Raw genomic sequence first — 19,202 nt, forward strand, 5'->3', positions numbered from 1 at the left:
CAGATTTAATTCAGTTCTAAATGCAGAATTATTAAAATCCTCATGGGCTTTTTATGGTACTATCCGCTACAATATCTGGATTCACCCATAGAAATAAAATTAGTTAAAGCTATCACAAGTAGCCTCATCCTACAGAGTAAGAAGGGAGGCACCTAAAGATTAAACTACAATTTATTCTGTATTACTGATGCAAAATGCCTAAATATATTTTTTTCTAAGTATTTAATATTTGTATGAACTTTATCTGTTTAAAGAAGATATGAAGGCAGAATTCATGCATGATGAGAGTTATGCAATTTACCATGTTAATATCATATGTCTGAGTTCCTTCCGCACGGGAAAGACAGCATATATACATGGTTCATTACAGAGACTTTCAGGAACATCATATAGCAGGATCCCCAAGACTAGTCTCATCACAGGATGCACAGGTTAGTGATACGGGATGTAACTCCACTGGTAGTTCTCCCAGTGGACGATGGTCATGTATTTTCTTGCTGTGAGAATCTCTTTCTTAAAACTGAGATCCTAGATAGTTGAAATAGTGGTAAATGACCATCAGGCAAATAGACAGGTTTTTGACACCAGGGAAAAGACTCCAGAAAGTCTAGTTAGTGAAGTGCAAGGTGATACATCTCACAGGAATCTTGCTCAGCCCAGAAAAAAACAGGAAGGAGTCTGTAGGTTTGATCTACATGAGTACCAACAACATAGGGAAATTCAGGAAATGAGCTCTAGAGATAAAAACTAGATTGCAAGGAAGTAAGTTGGAGACCTGCACTTCTATAGTAAGATTCCCCAAAATGCTTCCAATATTCCCCACAGGACTGAGGAGACAGACAAAGCTCTAATGTCTGCCTGAAAAGAGAACTCAAGAAATATGGATTCAGATTCATCAGAAACTGAAGGAATTTTTGAAATAAAGGGAGCCTGTTCAGGAGGCACACACTTCATCTGGACTGTAAATAAGCCAAAGCTGCTGGTACTTAAAATTCAGGAAGGCTGTAAGTGAAATTTTAAACTGTAGGGCTGGGAAAGAAGTACAGATGAGCATTATTGCGGACTATGCTCGTATTATGGATATAAGCAGAGAAATGCTGTATGCTCAAGTGAAGGGGTTTTGGAGAGGTAGAAGATGACTGTAATGTCAGGATGAAAACTATACATAAATATACATACATATAGCAAAGGTAAAACAGTCTGCATGAACAGCAGAGTAGAGGCTCTGTGAGAAAAAAGAGCTTAGACTCAAAGAAAACTAATAAACCAACTACCTCATCAAATAAAACAGAATCTCTATGGATTCCAAGCTAAATACAAGCAAGACTGTATATTACAATGATACGAGTCAACTAGGTTGACAACAGTAACCGAGATATGCAAAGAGGTGATGAAAATGAGAAATATAACACTGATGACAGATTTAAATTAACCTCATGTAGATCAGACAAATATCACACCAGAATATAACACAGCCAATAAAATGTAGGTGTCTATCAGTGACTGCTTCATGGAGCAGCTGCTTATGGAGCTCAAAGATTAGATGCAACACTTGCTCCTGTCTTGAATACCACAAAGGATCTACTCTGTAGCAGCAACCACTGTGTACTTTAGACTCAACATCTGCAAGAGCAGCAAGTTCAAAAATTCCACTGCAATTTTGATCCCAAAAGAGGAATTATGCAAAAGTAAGGAAGTTTGGTAAAAAGGAATATAAAGTTGAAAATTAAATCTTCATAGGCGGTGTGAAGACTACTTAAGGTTACCACGCTGGAAATGCAGAGCCACTGAATGTGGCTTAACAAAGCTTAACAAAGACAAAATGAAAGCAGCATGGCTAAATAGCAGGATAAGAGAGGTTATCAGATGTAAGAGAGGTTATCAGATGTAAGGAGTGGACATCATATTGAAATGAAGACAAGAGAAAGAAACATAAGCAAATGAAATATAAAAACAGAATTAGACATTGGAAGTAAAGAGAGTTCAAAAAACAACTGACAAAAAGAAACAAAGAATCAAAGAATGAAAGAATCAAAAACAATCAAAAATAATAATAAATATTCAAATATATCAGGAGCAGGAGGTCTGCCAAAGAAACTGCAGGGCCAATTTATGATGAAGATATAAAGGAGTACTAAGAGAAAATAAAGCTGTTAGAGGGAAGATAAATGAACACTTTTCATTAGGGCTTACTGTGAAAGAAAATAGAAATGTTCCTCCAATACTCCTTGTAGCACAAATGATATATGGATCTGCATGATTCTGAAATAACTTTAGGAGCAAATTGACTAAATAACATAGCAAATCACCAGGGTCAGATAGTGAGATTATCTTCACTGCTTATACCTGAGACAAGAAGGATGAGTGAACTTGGAATATCTGCAGAAGGATCTCATGAAATAGTAATTATAAAATAGCAGATAAAAGACAATAGTAGATAAGTGTTAATGAAAGAGACTTTTTTTCCCCCACATATATTACTTTTATATGAAGTTAGGATTATTTCTAAATCAGTTATTTCTATAATGGAGTCAAACCTTGGGGTTAAAATAGATAGTTCCACAACAACATCAGTTCAGTCTTCAGCAGTGGTCAAAAACACAGATCAAATTTTAGGAAGTCTTAAGCAAAAGAATAGAGATAAAAAAAATAAATAAATATATGTGTGAGTGTGTGTGTGTATACAGGTGTATATATATAGGTATACATATATGTAAATTAGACCACTGTAAAAATCCAAAGTTCACCTATCCTTGAATTACGTATACCAATTTGGTCCCCTCATATGTAAAACTTCTGGAAAAGGTTTAGAGAAGGCCAATAAGGATGACGGAAGGACAAAAGAGCCTCTGTACAAAGAATAACAGAATAGCCTATAACTCCTCAGCCAGGAAGAGAGATGGACTGGGGATCAGGAGAGTCTTAAAAAAACACAAGTGGCATGGAAGACAGTGAATAGGAACCAGTCTTTATCATCTTTTGCAATACATGAATTAGGAGGCATCAAATGATACTGTTAGGAGCTAGGCTCAGATTAAACAAAAATGGGTGATTCTTTGTGCAATGAGTAGCAGATCTATAGCGTCTGATGAGAAAAAAATTTTGGATGCTGAAAATCTACATGGGTTCAAGGGGAGACTGGACATGGAAAATAATTCTGTTAAGAGCTAATACAAACTACATTTTGCTTAGGAAAACCCTGAATAACTTCAGGCAGGGAAAGTGTTAAGAAAAGCATCATATATTCCTGCCCTATCCTTAACCTTTCCTAGGGATACATTAATGGCTACTTTTGAAAAAAGGATACTAGACTCAGTAGATCTTAGGTCTGAATCAGTACTTATGCAGACAAAATTTCACAGCAATGAAACTTGGACAGAAAATTATACTAGTTTTGTATGCAGTTATGAAACAAAATTCTAATACAAGAACTTCATGCCAAAACCAAACCCTAATATTTGTAAAAAACCAAATCTTCTGAAGACATAAATGATAACTTTATGCATGATGAAAACCTAATGTTTTTGTATAATTCAAATATAGAGACCGCTTATTTTACCCCTTAGTTGCCTGTATGTTATGTATAATTTTTCTATTCAGATTAATTTATTTATGGTTTGAGGCTAAAGTGAGGCAGACATCTGTAGCTGTCTTAAGAAACAACCACAAAAATATAGCGCTACAGCTGACTGTATGATAACTGTGTAATATTATTTCTGTATAGGCAAGGAAAACTCTTTACAAAGTGTTACAAATTATCAATCTGAATCTGAACAGAAAATCTGAAATACTATTTTGTTTTTTAACTAGTGTTTTGTTTTACTAATTATATCCTTTAATAATTTTTTATTTATTAAAGTCATTCATTCTGAAGGTTTCCAAAGTACTCGATGTGTACACTATAAAGATCACTTACTCAAATTGTGCTACAAAGCAGAAGTAATTCTGTACCTCTTACAGCAGATAGCATAACAGGCTTTTGGGTCTCTTATTTCTAGGAGATTAGAGGAAGAATAAGTGGACTGCATGGAACTTCAAGGTGCATTTGAGTAGACAGAATGTTAATTAATAAAACTGTAATTGTTCAGGATACCAATATGAAACATTCCTACCTTTGTGGGACCTTTTATTGTTGCAAGTAGACAAGGATTCAATTGTCCATTTTTCCAAGTGATACTGGCTATGTAATACCTATCATTATGTTTAAGAATTGGGTTAACATTTTGGGAATGATATTAGCTAGCTTCTAAGCTTTAAGAAACAGATTAAATTGACCAGTATCAGAAGTACCAACATAGAAAGAGAAAACAGATTTACCTAAGTGCATGGTAGGCAGAAGCAGTTCTGTGACTGTATAGCCTAGCTGTTTCATTTTGACTTAGTTTACTGTGGAGAAATATATATTTTGGAAACAGGCTTTTTCTTTGAAAAGTTAATTTTAAAAAAGAGTAGACCAGTAACATTCTCATTGTTATAAAGTTATAGCATTGTATGGTCAATATTTCGTCGCAAAATTTTATAAAATAAGATGTTCAATTTTTCCCCTAAATTTACAATCAAGGAATCTTTTAGAGGGAAGCGCAGAAATACACACTCACTGCCAAAGCCCAAATAGGACTATAATTTTCTTAATATTACAGAATAATGGAATTTGCAAGATTAAGATTACTTCTAACACTTTTTATATAGCCCTATAATAATAACAAGAGGTTTCAAGGACCAACATATCTATCATTTCATAAAAAAGTACTGCTACACAGAACTTGAAATTTAAGATGACAGGCTGTTACAGTCTGTAACAGATGGGTAAGACAAACAAATGGAGAAGTGGAAACAAAGCCTAACTCTGGGCGTAAATCCTACTGCAAAATAATGGGTTCCAATCTTGATATCTCTACTAAATCTGCTATCTGTTTCTGGAAAAACTGAAAGCATTAAAAGGTCATAAAATGAAAAGTTAGAAAATGTAGGTGCATAAGATGAATTCTTCCTGTGAATTCTATTTAAGGTTTGAATAGAAATAAAATTCCTAAACACTGTCTCTTTGGTCCAAGAAACCAAAGTCGACTCACAAGAATTAGCATATAGGGATTGTGTGCAGATATGAATGTTGTCTGTGAGTTCATTTCAATTTTTGCGCTTTTGTTCTTGCTGCCAATTAGATATCCAGTGTTAAAAAGCTATTTCCTGGAATTTTATAGGTGCACGGTAGAGAGAACTATAGGATGGACAGGACCCTCTGTGAAAATGAGTCCAGCCACCTGTTAGGGCAGACAGTCAGAGCACAGAACACAACCAAAAGGGTAAATAAAAAAGCATCTTATTGGTAAAGCCAGTATTTGATTAAAAAAAAAAAAAAAAGTCCTTTAAATGCCTTTAAATGAAAATGTAGCTTATGGGGGGGGGGGGGGAGGGAGCAATCCAGAAATCCAGTTGTACATGCCTGAATAAAACCTTTGTCTTGTTCCAAAGCATGGAAACACTGGAGTTCATGGTTGTTGACCATGAACAGGCTTAGATATGTTCAAAGACAATGCAACTGCATTTAAGAAAGCACTTTGCTTTTGATGAAAGACTAACATCAGCAGTCATCACGACAGAAGCAAAAGCAATTTCTAGGCAAAAAAAACCCTTGTAGCTGCAAAAGTGAAAGGGTGGAGTTAAACTAAATTTTGTGGTTAGAAGTAATATTTAGAAGTGATCAACTTGTTTGTTCCTCAGTCACTATCATGCTCATGGAACAACATTTGTTCTGAAGGGAGGCCAGAGCACAACCAGTGGGTTTATATCTTGTCACAGTACGTAGCTCAGAGACAAGGGCTTTATTTCAGAACAAGATCTTGTTCTGTGCACAAGGGTAAACAACTGCAATGCATAAAAAAGCTGTTCACGATGTGAATAAGCAGAAAGGATTTTGCCCTAACCTAAGATGCTGACAGGCATAGACCACAGATGAAATCAGACTTGGGCAGGATGCAGTTCAGTACTTATGTCGCTTTCAACAACCTGTAGCTCTCCAAAGCTTTAAGCATGAAAGCAGTACCAAAAATATATTTGTTAATTAAGCCTGCATTTTTTTGCTTAGATGTAGTCCCAAAAGGTTTTAGAAGCCCTGGGAGAGACAATTTCAGGGAGAGAACTTCAGGAGAGCTCTAGATTGAAATAGCATATATAACTGAACAGATTGGGGAGCTTAAAAGATCTCAGTCATCAATATTGAAACAGACAGCAGCAAGGCAAAAACTTTAAAGAATTCCAAGAATGATGCGAGAATATGTTGAAAAACAAATGCAATGCAAACTTGAAAACATAGACACCAAATAGAAGAGCAAGATATCAGTAACTAGAGAAGAAACTAGTTGGTAACTGGAGGCATAAAGTGGAGGTTGTAACAACTTCCATTGCTACTGAAACTATCCTTTAATACTACATATTTTTCAAAAAGTTTTTAATCCACTTCTGAAATATTTCTATCAGGAAAAACATGAATTACCCTCCTCATTTTAAGTGCATTTCCCTACAAATAAATCATAAACTCTGGCTCACAGACCTAACTCCTGAGAATGATACAGCTGAAAACCACCAACAGCTTTAATAAAGTTTCTCAAAGAACATCGAGACTTGCCTTATGATACTTATTAAATGTAATTTGGAGAACTACGTGGTCAAACACCTGCCTTTTAGTTATGAGATAGCTCTTGACACAATGGTTTGATAGAAAAGTTTATCTCTGCATGTGGATGGATACAAATATATAAAAGACTTTTCTAGAGATGTGAATGGAGCTTAAGGGCCAATGTCAGAAGCCAATTATAGTTCTAATTTTTGGTGCTGCTTGCTGTCTGTCACTGAACAATCACAGAATTCAGTTTAGTGTTTTGTAGCAGGATTTTACATCCACCCATCAATGTCTACCCGTTTTGTCATCATTACCAGATTGTCAACATCCAGCACTGGCAGTCGAGGAAGGGGATCCTTCATTATGAAGAGTATTCTATTTGTGCGTTAATGAACAAGGGGAGAGATTTCATGAGGAGGTACTTTAAGCTTTCCACACAATTTGATATAAAGGGATATATTTGGGAGAAGATTCAGTATATATATATATACTGCGTATATATATATAGTGTGTATATATATATATAGTGTGTGTATATATATATATATATATTCAGCATATATATATATAATGATCCTAGATGGCTATAAAAGTAATATACACAAACATAAACACTTGGAAATTTGAGTTCTTTCTAAAAAAGTAGGCTCATACAGCAAAGAAAGACCTTCTAGAAAAGGAGAAATATTTAAACAATTGTTCGTCATGCATTGTGGAAGAAATAATAGGCATTTTACTATCTATTTTGTATCCAAGATAAATCATAACAAGGCTAGGAGATGTTAGCTGGCAGTCATGACTATTTGGCAGTTGGCACTGGTTGTACCATAGTTAGAAAGAAGCAGACAAGAATAAGGGAGTAATTTTAGGGTAAATAACCTGGTAATCACACTGAAAGCTGTGAACATGCCATTGCCACAGCATGCAGAACCTTCCAGCGGGGCAGGCTGTGTGTGCCCCCTTCCCCAGCAACAGCCAATCGCCAGGTGACACGGGAATTTGAGCCAATCAGAACCAGGCATTTTCACCCATAGCTGAAAGTGCTGAGGTTGCCGCGTGGACCCAGCAAAGAGCCCATGGAGGTTGCCGGAGTGCCCAAGGGCACTGGCCCCCCGTGTCCTCCAGGGCCACCTGGTCTGCACCGCCAGGGCACAGGCAGGTCATAGGAGAAATGTCAACATTTGGCCTGCCCAAACTCTTCCTGCCACCTCCTCCATTGTAAGGCTGCTGTGTCACTTGTCCATATATCTGTGATTAAACGTGCTTTGGTACCTGAGACCATCTAGCCTCCACATTGCCAGCTCCATCTCAAACCATAACACACTATTAACTTAAGCAAGGTAAGTGGCTAAACAGCAAGCTAGGAAAATGCAAGCAAGGAAATCATTCACTGCTGCATTGTTCATAGTAGTTCAAAGTCTTTGTTGTTTTTATTAGATAAAGAAACTTTATTCCCAGTTCTGTGGTTGTAATCTCCTCTACTGGAAAGAATAACCTCAAAAGGCCATCTTAGATGTTGGAAAGAAGGCACCAAATTTTCTCCAAGTGACACGGCAGGGTGACGATACAAAACAAAAGCCAGCCTTAAACAATAATGCAGAATTTACCAGCCAATCCCTTGGGAAATATTCAGGGGACAGGAAGAAGTGGAACAAAAAGGTACAATAAGAAGAGCTAAAACAAGTCTGTAACAAGTCCCACATGGGTGCAAGGAAAGAAATAGCATGATACAAAAAGGGATAAGAAGATGAAGATACTTAAGATATCAGCCAAATCTTTTCTTATTGCTGAAGCTGCCACAGGAAGTTATAAGATAAAAAATTATTGAAGAGACAGATGCTGTGAGAATGTAAAATGTAAACGTAAAATGTATCACCAAATGCAGACATCCAGGGCAGAACAAGAATATGTAAAATCCTTTGGTGGGGAGATCACTGCAGATAAGGATTTTCTCAGCTACACCCTCCACCTGTTCACTCCCAGAGCTTCCTCAGCATACTGCTCTGCATATATTTAATATTCTGCCATATATTGAGATTTCCACCTACACTCACATAACCCTCACTGCTCGCTGATGAGCAGCACACTTCCACTTCGCTACTGGATGCAGTCTGCCCTTTGCCCAACACTCTTGCTAGAAATAAGGATTTTAAACTACAGAAGGGACTGCATTTGCCAAAATTCTATCAAGGTGGAAGTCAGAAGAAAAACTATGCCTGGGAGAAAGAGTGTACATGACAGCTGTAACTAGAGATGGTACTGGATTATGATTTATCACTGACTAGTATAGGCACCCATGATAAGGCTAGTAGACTTCACAGATCATTCAGCATTTCAGAAGAATTGCAATGCCAATACCTAGGACTGGATTAGAGAGGTTCCTTGTTGCAGTACTTTGTAGTCTGGGATCAAAAAACAAATTATTAAATTTAATTAATTAATTAAATGCCAAGAAACACTGAATTTTGATTGCTTCCTTACTGACTCCTGTTACTACTTACATATGTCCCACAGCCTTTATGAAAGACCATGAGTATCACAAATCTTAAGAAAACAGTGAAGGTTTCACCTAAATTTCACAGCCACTTAAGACTGAATCTGCCATATTCATGTATTTCTAAGGATTGTTAATATGGCTCTCTTGGGAACTGTAACCACCAGCACCTTACCCTTAACTAGGTAAACTGTTATATAATGCAATGAAAAATAATGTAAAGGCTCTTCCATGTATTGGAGGAGGGTGGAAATCAAAGACCTGTTTTACAACAGAATGTGTTATACTGTTGGTTGTAACATGTTTAGCCTTCAGCAGAAGCTTTTTGCTCAAAGGCTGTCTGTATAAATTTTAGCCCTATATCCATGTAATTTTTAAAATACTGTTTTATAGTCTTAGAAATAGTTTTATAGTCTATAAAAAGACACTGTAACTTGTCAGGAAGTGGAATAAATTAAGGAGAAAATGGAAATACAGGTCAAGAAACCTCAATAAAGAGAAAAGCATGCAGTAATCCTCTATGGCAATATGTGATGCTTCATTCTCCAGTCCCATGAAAAGGAGGTAAGCTGTAATAAAAGACAGGTAAACAGAAAGCAAGAGAGTACTGTCAATATAAGAGATAGTTGGAACTTTTAACACAGGTTTTTTGTTTGTTTGTTTGATTTTTTGTACAGGATGTCATCTTTTCCCCAAAGGAAGAGGAAAAAAAATGCAGCTATAAAAATTGACTGAGGCATGCCAGGACCAGTAGAGCTTTGTACAGAGGCAAAGCAGATCTTTTCACATGCAAGCTGAGATCTGGGACAGCTGTAGATGATCCTTGCTAAGTGTAATAAGGTGTTTTTATCAGTTTATGTTGTTATAACTATTTCCATTACTGCTTATCAAAGTCTTAGTTCATTTTTGATAGAGTAAAATGAAGTCACTCATTCTATTTTTAAAGCCTGCCAACCTAAAGGAAGATTATAAAGAAAACTGAACCAGATTGTTCTCAGAGGTGCACAATAAAAAGAGGAGAGGCAACAGTCACCACTGGCAGCAAAGGAAATTCCAGTTGAGTATAATGGGAAATAATTTCACAGTGAAAGTGGTTAAGTACTAGAACAGGCTGCCCTGGTGAGAGATGGTGGAATCTCCATCCTTGGAGATTTTATAAACTTGAGTGGACAAGGCCCCAAGCAACCTGAACAAACTTGGAAGCTATCCTTGCTTCCAGTGGGAGGTTGCACTAGATGACTCCACCCCTATCTCAGTGGGAGGTTGAACTGGATGACTCCACAGATCCCTTTCAATCTAAATTATCTTGCGATCTATTCTAATAAGGATGAGTCTGAGAAACCACAGTGTAGTTCATTCTCCAGGGTGTGGTGATCATATTACAGATTTCTTAGTGACAATATTGGTATAAGTATTGGTATAAGTTCACAAGAATCTCCAGGAACTCCCTCACTGAGTTGTAAGATTAATTTGGGACAGGAGCTATCTTTGGTGATAAGAGAGGATTTGAGACTTGGACTGATCCCAGACTGTGAGAGCAACAATATAGATAAAGGCTGTGCAGATCATCTACAAATCTGAATTTTCAGAGTTGCTAATTGTTATTACATATATGGCCCCAGTGGCAATATATAGTTATATTTCTTTCTTTTTCCATTAAGAATAAGCTGATTTCTTTCAAGTAAAAAGACATGCTATAACAAGAATTACAGCTAAATCCTTCCAGAACACAGCTGTTCTTTAGCTGAATAATTTCAATGGCATTCGCTGTTACATGTTGGCAGGTGTGAAGGCAAAGATGAACAATAGAGGCTGTATCCACCGGTGTCCTGTTCTATCACTAAAGATGCTTATATTTCCACACAGTCAGATATTCTGCATCTAGCTATCGAAGATTTTTAACTGTTGCACAATCTTTTGCAATATATACAGTAGCAATTTACCAATCCTGACAATTTGTCATGGCTCCATGTACAACAACAGATTAATTTAAATTTTAATAAAGGATGCATATATCTGTCTGCCTGTTTGCCTGGTTAGCAACACAGAAATACTGATACTGTATTGCTGTCTTTTCTACCTTGTTGGTAAGGGCACTTAACCTCAGCTAGATTCTGACCATATCTCAGGGAGATTTTTTTTTCAGGGATATCTACAGTGTCCCTTTTATTACTCTCCTCTGTACATTTATTACTATTTTTGTCAATGCTAGTTACTTTTTTGCCTTTAATAATAAACCAAAGTTATTTTCTGTTTGTCATGCTGATGAATACTCATATTTATTATTTATTTTGTGATATAAACTTCTAACTGTTCTCAAAGTGACAGCAACAGGAGCTTATGATCTTTAATAATATATCCTAAAGCATTATTTGATATCTGTCTTCTAAATATCTAGGCCAGCTTCCCAGAGTACGGAAAATAAATAACAAAAGGCTAAATAATGTATTTCCTCCATACAAAAAAATCTAATTTTCAAAAAGAAAAGTCTTTCTTTAATCACCAGCTTGATATTTCCAAATAAATAGAAATGTTAGTTATTAGCTCTTATGGCAGAATGGGCACTGGGCAAACAGTAATATTAGTAGTTACCTAGACAGAAATGTACTTGGGGTATAAAGAAACTTTTAATGCAGACCTATTCTCTAGAGGTTTGCCAAAAGAACATTCTTCTCTGTCCTTATTAGCATCTGAGTTATAAAGGCAAAAAGTCATAGCAGTCTCATCAGAGATTTAAACAGTACATTCAGATGCTTTTTTTTTTTTTTTTTTGGGGGGGGGGGGGAAAATCAACAAAACAACCAGTCTTGCTATTTTTTGTCCCTATTCACCTACCTTATTTCGATGTGGCAAACTCCAGCTAAGACAAGACCTGTGAAACTGGATTGTGTGCCCAGGATGTAAAGCTTTTGTTATTCTAATTATATTAGTCTTCCAAAAGCCTCTGAAGAGTCTTCTTCCAATTAACAAGCCAAGAGCCTGCATCAGAAACCTATTTGTTCTACCACTGATCAAGTCAGAGACAATTCAGCTCTGTGGGAGGGACTGATCAATAGTGATAAAAAGCTAAATGCATTTTTTTTTCTTACTTTGTAAGTGGACTTAGCAGGGAATAGACACAGAAAGGTAATAGAAAGGAAAAGAAAAAATGTTTATGAAAAGTGGAGAGGCTTAAAACTGGGCTGACAGCAGGAGAAGTAACATAGCACTTACTAGACAGTAAGATAGTGAGGCACTAGCAATATATGGGAAACTAATTTTAATAAGTGGAGAAGCAAAAAATTACAGAAATATCACATCTTAGTAAAGCACATCATATTATGAAAGTATAGAAACAAATGCCGTCCTGTTTCTCCTTTAACTGATAGTGGATTCTTTCCCTAGCTACCATACAACCAATTTGCTTCTGTGGGTATTGTTAAACTATTCATCCTGAAAAAAAAATTACCTGTTTTTCTGTCAATATTTTCAAATTTTGCTTCTATGAATGATTCTCCCATACATTCTCCTTTTTCCTACCAATGAGAACCCTGTGAAGTAAGTCACAAAGACTTGTTTGGAGTGCTTGGACTTTCCAAGTCTGAATGACTGAAACATTTTGTTGGAAGGAACACATATTTAATAACATATATAGAGAGATAATCAAATAATATATAATCAAACACTGAGAACTTATTTCCCACAGTGGTTCCACTTCTGGAAGGATTTTTTTTACATATTTAAAAGCCGTCTTTTCTATTGTGTAGAATCTGGTATCTAAATGCAAAGACAACTCTTTCTTTAGCTATTTCTTCTATACATACCTTGAATTCCACAAACCACATTCCTCTCCCTTATTATTTTACATCCAAGTCAAATGTCTAGTGAAATGGGCTAGTGAAATGGGATGAACTGCCATCAAATTACAGAAAACCAGCTCTACATTTTCTCATGAACAGGTGAACAGCTTTCTCAGTGTTTAAAAATGTATGGCAGAGGCAAAATACGAAACAAGTAAAGGTCAAGATGATGCTAGTAGAAGTAATTTACTCTTAGTAGTATTTTACAGTGATAGGACCTGCCTTTTATCTGTACAATCAATGTGAGAGGCTTATGGAGCAATCTGTGTTGCTGAAAGTCCAACCCACCCCAGTGGCTTGTGTAGTCCTCTGTATTGCACAAGCTCAATGAACTGGTCGGCCCCATGGAGGCTGCAATTATATGAGAAAGAACTGAGAGCAGAGCAGAACAGGTAACATGGAATGCTTTCCACAAAACTGGCTAGAGAATTAAGTACTGTCAGAAGTAGATACAGAACTTTCAATATTTTCCCATTCACATATTCCACCTACGAAAAGCAACTCTAAAAGCAGAAGTTTTTTTCCTCCTACATATCTGAGATGATTACATAAAGAAAGCAAATGAGTTATTTCTATTTTTGTTATAAAGGAAATAGTGTGATGAATGGCTCTGTGCAAAATACAGATTAACTATGAATAATAAATAATAAAGGCAAAGTATAGAAAGGAGGAGAATAAATGAGTAAGACAATGTGATTGTCTATAACTGCTATAGAAATGCCTTTCAGGTTACAATTTTCTATTAATATATTGAATTATACATAGTCATATAGAGGACAAGCAAAATTATTTTCTTGAAACACTTAAAACATCTAGCTCTTCTGGATTTTTCTTCAAAATTTTAGAATAGCAAAGAGAGTGCTAAAAGACTACCAGCTATTTCACCCTGATTTCAAATTCTGCCTTTGAGTTCCTATATACTGGTAATTTATATTCTGTAAAAACTAAAATGCTCATCTTTACATTACACTCAATTGGCATTTATTTTAAAAACTAATGCTCCAAAAGTTTCTATTTGGTCCAAAGTAAACCAAAGCAAATATTGCCATGAAGCCTTGATTTAATCCATTTTTCTCATTTGAGTTTGACAACAGAAACTCATGCAGATTGAAGATAACACTTTCAAGAAGGGACAACTTGAGGAGATCTTGAAAGGCCCATGGAAAAGCAACAGGTAAGAGCTTTGTAATTTACATTTTAGAGTCTTCAGCAACAAAACCTACAAAAAACTTGAGGAAAACTTAAGGATAATTTAGGATTAATGTAAACAATCAATAAATATTGTAATAGTCATAATATTGTAATAATATCATAAACAAATCATAAAGATTAAGATTTTCAAAACAATTCAGTTTTTCAATTTATAATTTCTATTATATAAGTTCAATGCATTTGTTAAAAAAAAAACCCCACCAATTATAGCAATATGGAGAAAAACAGTGAGAAAAATATTATCCTGTCCATTAAAGGAAACAAGGAAAAAGTTCAGCCGTAACATCAAAATAACATGTGAAGATGAGAATTAAATGAATTTAGAAAAGTACAAAGCTATAAGCTCTACCACAGTATAGGCAACTGGACAGGTTAAGGAAGACCCAGTTGTTTGTGTATGATCACCTGATGTTTCAGTGTTTTCCTGGAAAGGTCAGCTTGGCAGAATTACCATGTTGCCTACAAACAGTGTAATGAGGAAGAATTCCTTCTTAATGAACTATCTAGAGCCACATAGTACTTTGCAACTCAAACCTAGATTGCCATCTGAACTGTATATGAAACTACCTCACTTCTACAGATTAATGCTACTTCTATATACTGGAAAAGCTGTTTACTTTCTGACGTAGTCCCAGGCTATGCCCTTATCTCTAGGCTTACCTACTTTTGATTGTTACTCATCATGAAATACAACCTAGGATCTTCAGCTCATTTCGTACACAGTGGCTACATGTCAGAGCTCTGGTACTCTACATTGACTCTTACTTTCCAGAACTTTTTTCAAAATCCTACTTCTTATCTTAAAATTCCAGGTATTATCAGAGCCTGTCTTCCCGTCCTGTCTTCTTCCAGGAAATGCTACTAAGGGGACACATAAAATGTAGCAGTAAAGTGCATCAGGCTTGCTTTTTTTGCTCAATGAAAGATGATCAATACAGATACAGATTTGATACTTTTTTTTTTCTCAGATGCAACTAGCCTGTGCTAATTCAGTCAAGAACTATCTCAGAATTAAATAGGATGAATTTCTGTTTTCTCAATGAAAGAAAATTTATACAAAAGGCATCTAGATACCACCAAGACCAGAGCCATCATGTATGCTTATATGTACAGACACCGTGAATTGCAGCCATAAAACATTTTACTATGACTTTTGTAACCACAATTTGCATACAACTTCTCAGTGCTACCAATAATGTCTGTAGTTAAAGTCTGCACCTTTTCATGCTTCTCAGTGAAATGGAAAGTATACACAAGCTGACGATTTTTGGCTCAGGCTTATATTTATTTCAGCAAACCAACCGGAATGTGACATGCCTTTCACTTCACTAAGTGTTCTTCCACTAGCTGCCCACTGATGCAGTCTTTTTGCACATTTTTAAAAGCAAGTCATGTTCCATTGAATTACACAGACAAGGTCTGAAACCAGTATATAGTTTCTAACTTCTAAAAGCTGTTTGTTTTTATGTGATATTAAACAAAAAATACAGATATTTACTGTAGCAGAAATTTATGTATGTATGTGTTACATAAAAAGGCTCTCACTGTCGCTCTCATATGCACACATATGTATACGTGTGTGTGTGTGTGTGCATATACAGATACCCCTATATACTTTTTGACTCTTAATCCTCAACAGGATATCATAAACTTACATGATAACTCCTAGTGCTAGATTTTATGTTCAGATGAAATGTGCCATATAACAAATAGACAAAACACTCCCTTTTTGTCCTCTCTCTGAGGAGGCTTCCATGCATTGTTCTAGCGAATACCAGCATGGTTCATGAAATTTATTTTACTCGGTAAATCTGGGATATCTACACTTAGATTTAAGAGGAACACTTTCATATGAGGAAATAAAAGATGTTATTTGAAGATGTCCAAAACACAGATGCCACTGTTGTACTCATTATACAAAACGTCTCTAGATTTTCTAGCAACAATATTAAATGGTGATACAGAAGACTTTTCTATAGCTTAACGACACCACATGCTTTAGAAAAACTTCGTAACTGAATTTGGGGGGGGGGGGAAAAGAACACCATACATATGCTGGCACTGAGTAAGCTCCATCTGTGGCTGAAGAAGAATTAAAATGAAGCAAGTAAGTATCTGTCAAGTGTTCTGTCAGCCAGCTCTATACCCTTGAACAGACAATTGTTGATACTTGATGCATCAATGAAGAAAACTCCTTGTATTAGTTTACTCTTAAAATGCTTTCAGTTGGAAATACAGCTTTTTCTTGCTTTTATTTTTCATTTAATAAGCTAACAATATTTCGTGGAAGAATGCTGTACTCTCAATATTTATAGATTTTTAATTTCTTGTAATGTCATGTCAGAATAAAGGACACATACCATCTTGTAGGTAAAAAAAAAATAAGTTCTTACCTACAAGAATCCAAATATGCACAAAAGAAATATTGATCATTACATATTTTCTATTACCAAATAACATATCTCGCACTCCAATAGCATATTCTGATCTCTGTAGAAGACATTAAAAAATACAGTCAAAAACATAGAAATCTAGAAGCACTTACATTTGCACTGTGATCACTTCCACTAACACAGACGACATCTTGTTTTTGAATTGTTAATACCTCTTTTGTAAGCTTCAGTCGGATGTCATAGGCATTTTCAGATACTTCATCATACAACAATGCAATACCAGTTTTAGTCTGTGAAAACAAGGCACAGAAATAGAAACAAAGATTTTAATTATGTGAACACTTCATAATGATAAAAAATAACCTCTATCCGATTCAATACACAAAATGCATATAAATAAGCATTCTTTATAAAAAGTGGAAAACTGGTTTGCTTTTTAGGCTTCAAACGGATTAAACATAAAAAGCCTCTTCTGTACTGTAAAAAGACAGCTAAATGGTCTTTGAAGTAGGTATTAATATATAAAAAAATATTCCCCATTGTACTGTTCAACAAAGGATTTTTTTGCTGTAGAAAATTCTGTTTATTTTTAGTCATACAACTTACTATTAATTTGTATTAGAAGCAAAATGTATGCACATATATATATACATGTATGTATGCACTTTTCAGTTTCAACAAGAGGTGGAGAAGTGTAATATTGTTACTGACTCAAAGATGTTCCTTCCACTGTCTCAGGAAAAAAATCTGTATCCTTCATAAATGCCACCTTTAAGATAGAGTTCTATTGTGGTACAAAACTGTTTTCATACAGTAAACCACACATATACACACTGCAAACATATAGGTGTTAAAGGTTTCAATTTGTTTAAGTCAAATGGACATGTATTTCTGAAGTTACATCATCACCAGAATATTACATACTAAAGTCTATCGGTAGTCAAGTATGTTTGTATTAAAAAAAGGTAAAATCTAAAAGATAGCTTGTAGCCAGAAGAAATGATTATCCTCAAAGTTCTCTACATGACTAATAGAAAAGAAAATCTGTTTTGACTTTTGGTTTTCTTACATATGCACAGATTTCCTACTAAACTGGAATTCAGAATGCTATAGTTAGTTGTTAAAATAAGCAGGCTAGTATAATTTCAGAACTTTACAACTGTTGCACAGAAGAGAAAGATTAAAGCACCTGTTCTGAAAACAGACGATCATATTTGAGAGTAATATTTGTTTATTAATTTGTATCTATAACAGTACCATCAGACCACTGTGCACTTTCTCTGTGCAAGTGAAGAAATCAAGCACAACTTAAGGTTTATAGCTACAGTGTTGGGGTTTTTTTAAGACTGTTTTAAATCAAGTCATTCACCTTCATATTTTGTTTTTATTTTGTTAAATAGCAGACTGAGTAAAGAACAGAGTAATGGAATTAAAGAAGAAACATGCCCTGTGCATTGAATGGATGCTCCTCAACTGATTTAAAAGTAAAATAAAAAAATGGCACATAACCTTTAAAACAGTATTTTCATTACTATAAAGATTAAGCAGAGAGCTCTTTGGTGATTGTTAGTAAAACCTTTTGGTCTTTAAAGGCAGGATCAGTTCAAGCTTAAGGCACTTATATTTTGATGTCATGTAGCTCTATGCAGAAAGAAAGTGCCAAAGCATCCATTATAGTCCACGGAAATGGAAAACTGCCTAGACAGCAATTCAATATACCCTTACATAGCAGTTGCTCAGTTGAATTGCTCATAAGGTTCTCATTAGTGCCCCATGTAGGCCACTGCTGCCATTTAAGACACTTAGGATATCCAAGACAATCTAAACATGTATGTGGCCCTACGGGAAACCCAGGTGCTTCTAGCTGGAGGCTTGGCCAGATCTCCATAATTATAATGAGATGCAGACACCTATCATACTAGTAGACATCTACCTGTAGATATTTTAAGCTTGAAATTAATCTCGCCACAAAGGTTTACAATGTAGAATTTCCCATCTAGGCCAGCCATTTGGATTCTGTAAAGCCAGTGGTGAGAAATAAACACTTCTGGAGCAGGATTTATCTGATCTCTTCTACAGACCCATCTAGAATGAAACAAATTGCATCATAGCTCTCTACTTCAACTTAGAAAATAAATATAAATGACAACCCAGACACAGGTGTCTAATTCTGGACAGATGAATCTTGTCCCTAGTGTCTGCTAGGAATGCCTAAAGGAAAAAAAAAAGTTCAGTGTCATGTGTAAACTTTAATTATTCTCGTTTGTTTGTAAACTGACATTACTTTATATTCACAAACTTTCAACATTTTAAAATTTCTAGTATGATCGGATGATTTATCAATACAATTTTATAAATGACAGGATATGAAAACTGTGTCAACACAATCTCCTTAACAGTTATGGTACAGAAGAGCAAATATTTTCAAACAGTAGAATTCCCTTGCAAAATCAGCTTACCCAAATTTTGCTCCCATTCAAAGGTTCTGCATCACTACTTCACCCAGCCTGGCAATCATTGTTACTTTTGCTGATATGCCAGATTATGCTTTACAGAAACATCTTGAGAGAACAGAACACTTTATATAATCTAAAATCAGAACATTCTACTGGCCAGCAATTGTTGCACATGTTTAGAAGTAACAC

The 19,202-nt window shown here is 35.4% G+C and overlaps 1 protein-coding gene across 1 annotated transcript in view; it reads right to left on the bottom strand.

The window, feature by feature from the left end:
• The window catches only part of SNTG2 (syntrophin gamma 2), a 174,858-nt gene extending 156,413 nt beyond the window's left edge, over positions 1–18,445 (bottom strand). The window contains exons 1-2 of the mRNA XM_064508091.1: positions 18,401–18,445; positions 16,710–16,847 (exon numbers count right to left, since the gene is read on the bottom strand). Of these exons, the coding sequence (XP_064364161.1) occupies positions 16,710–16,847; positions 18,401–18,445 (183 nt within the window). The remainder of the gene's footprint in view (positions 1–16,709; positions 16,848–18,400) is intronic.
• Between the last annotated feature and the right edge of the window lie 757 nt (positions 18,446–19,202).

This window comes from Dromaius novaehollandiae, chromosome 3 (assembly GCF_036370855.1).
Source record: "Dromaius novaehollandiae isolate bDroNov1 chromosome 3, bDroNov1.hap1, whole genome shotgun sequence".
NCBI classification, from domain to species: domain Eukaryota; kingdom Metazoa; phylum Chordata; class Aves; order Casuariiformes; family Dromaiidae; genus Dromaius; species Dromaius novaehollandiae.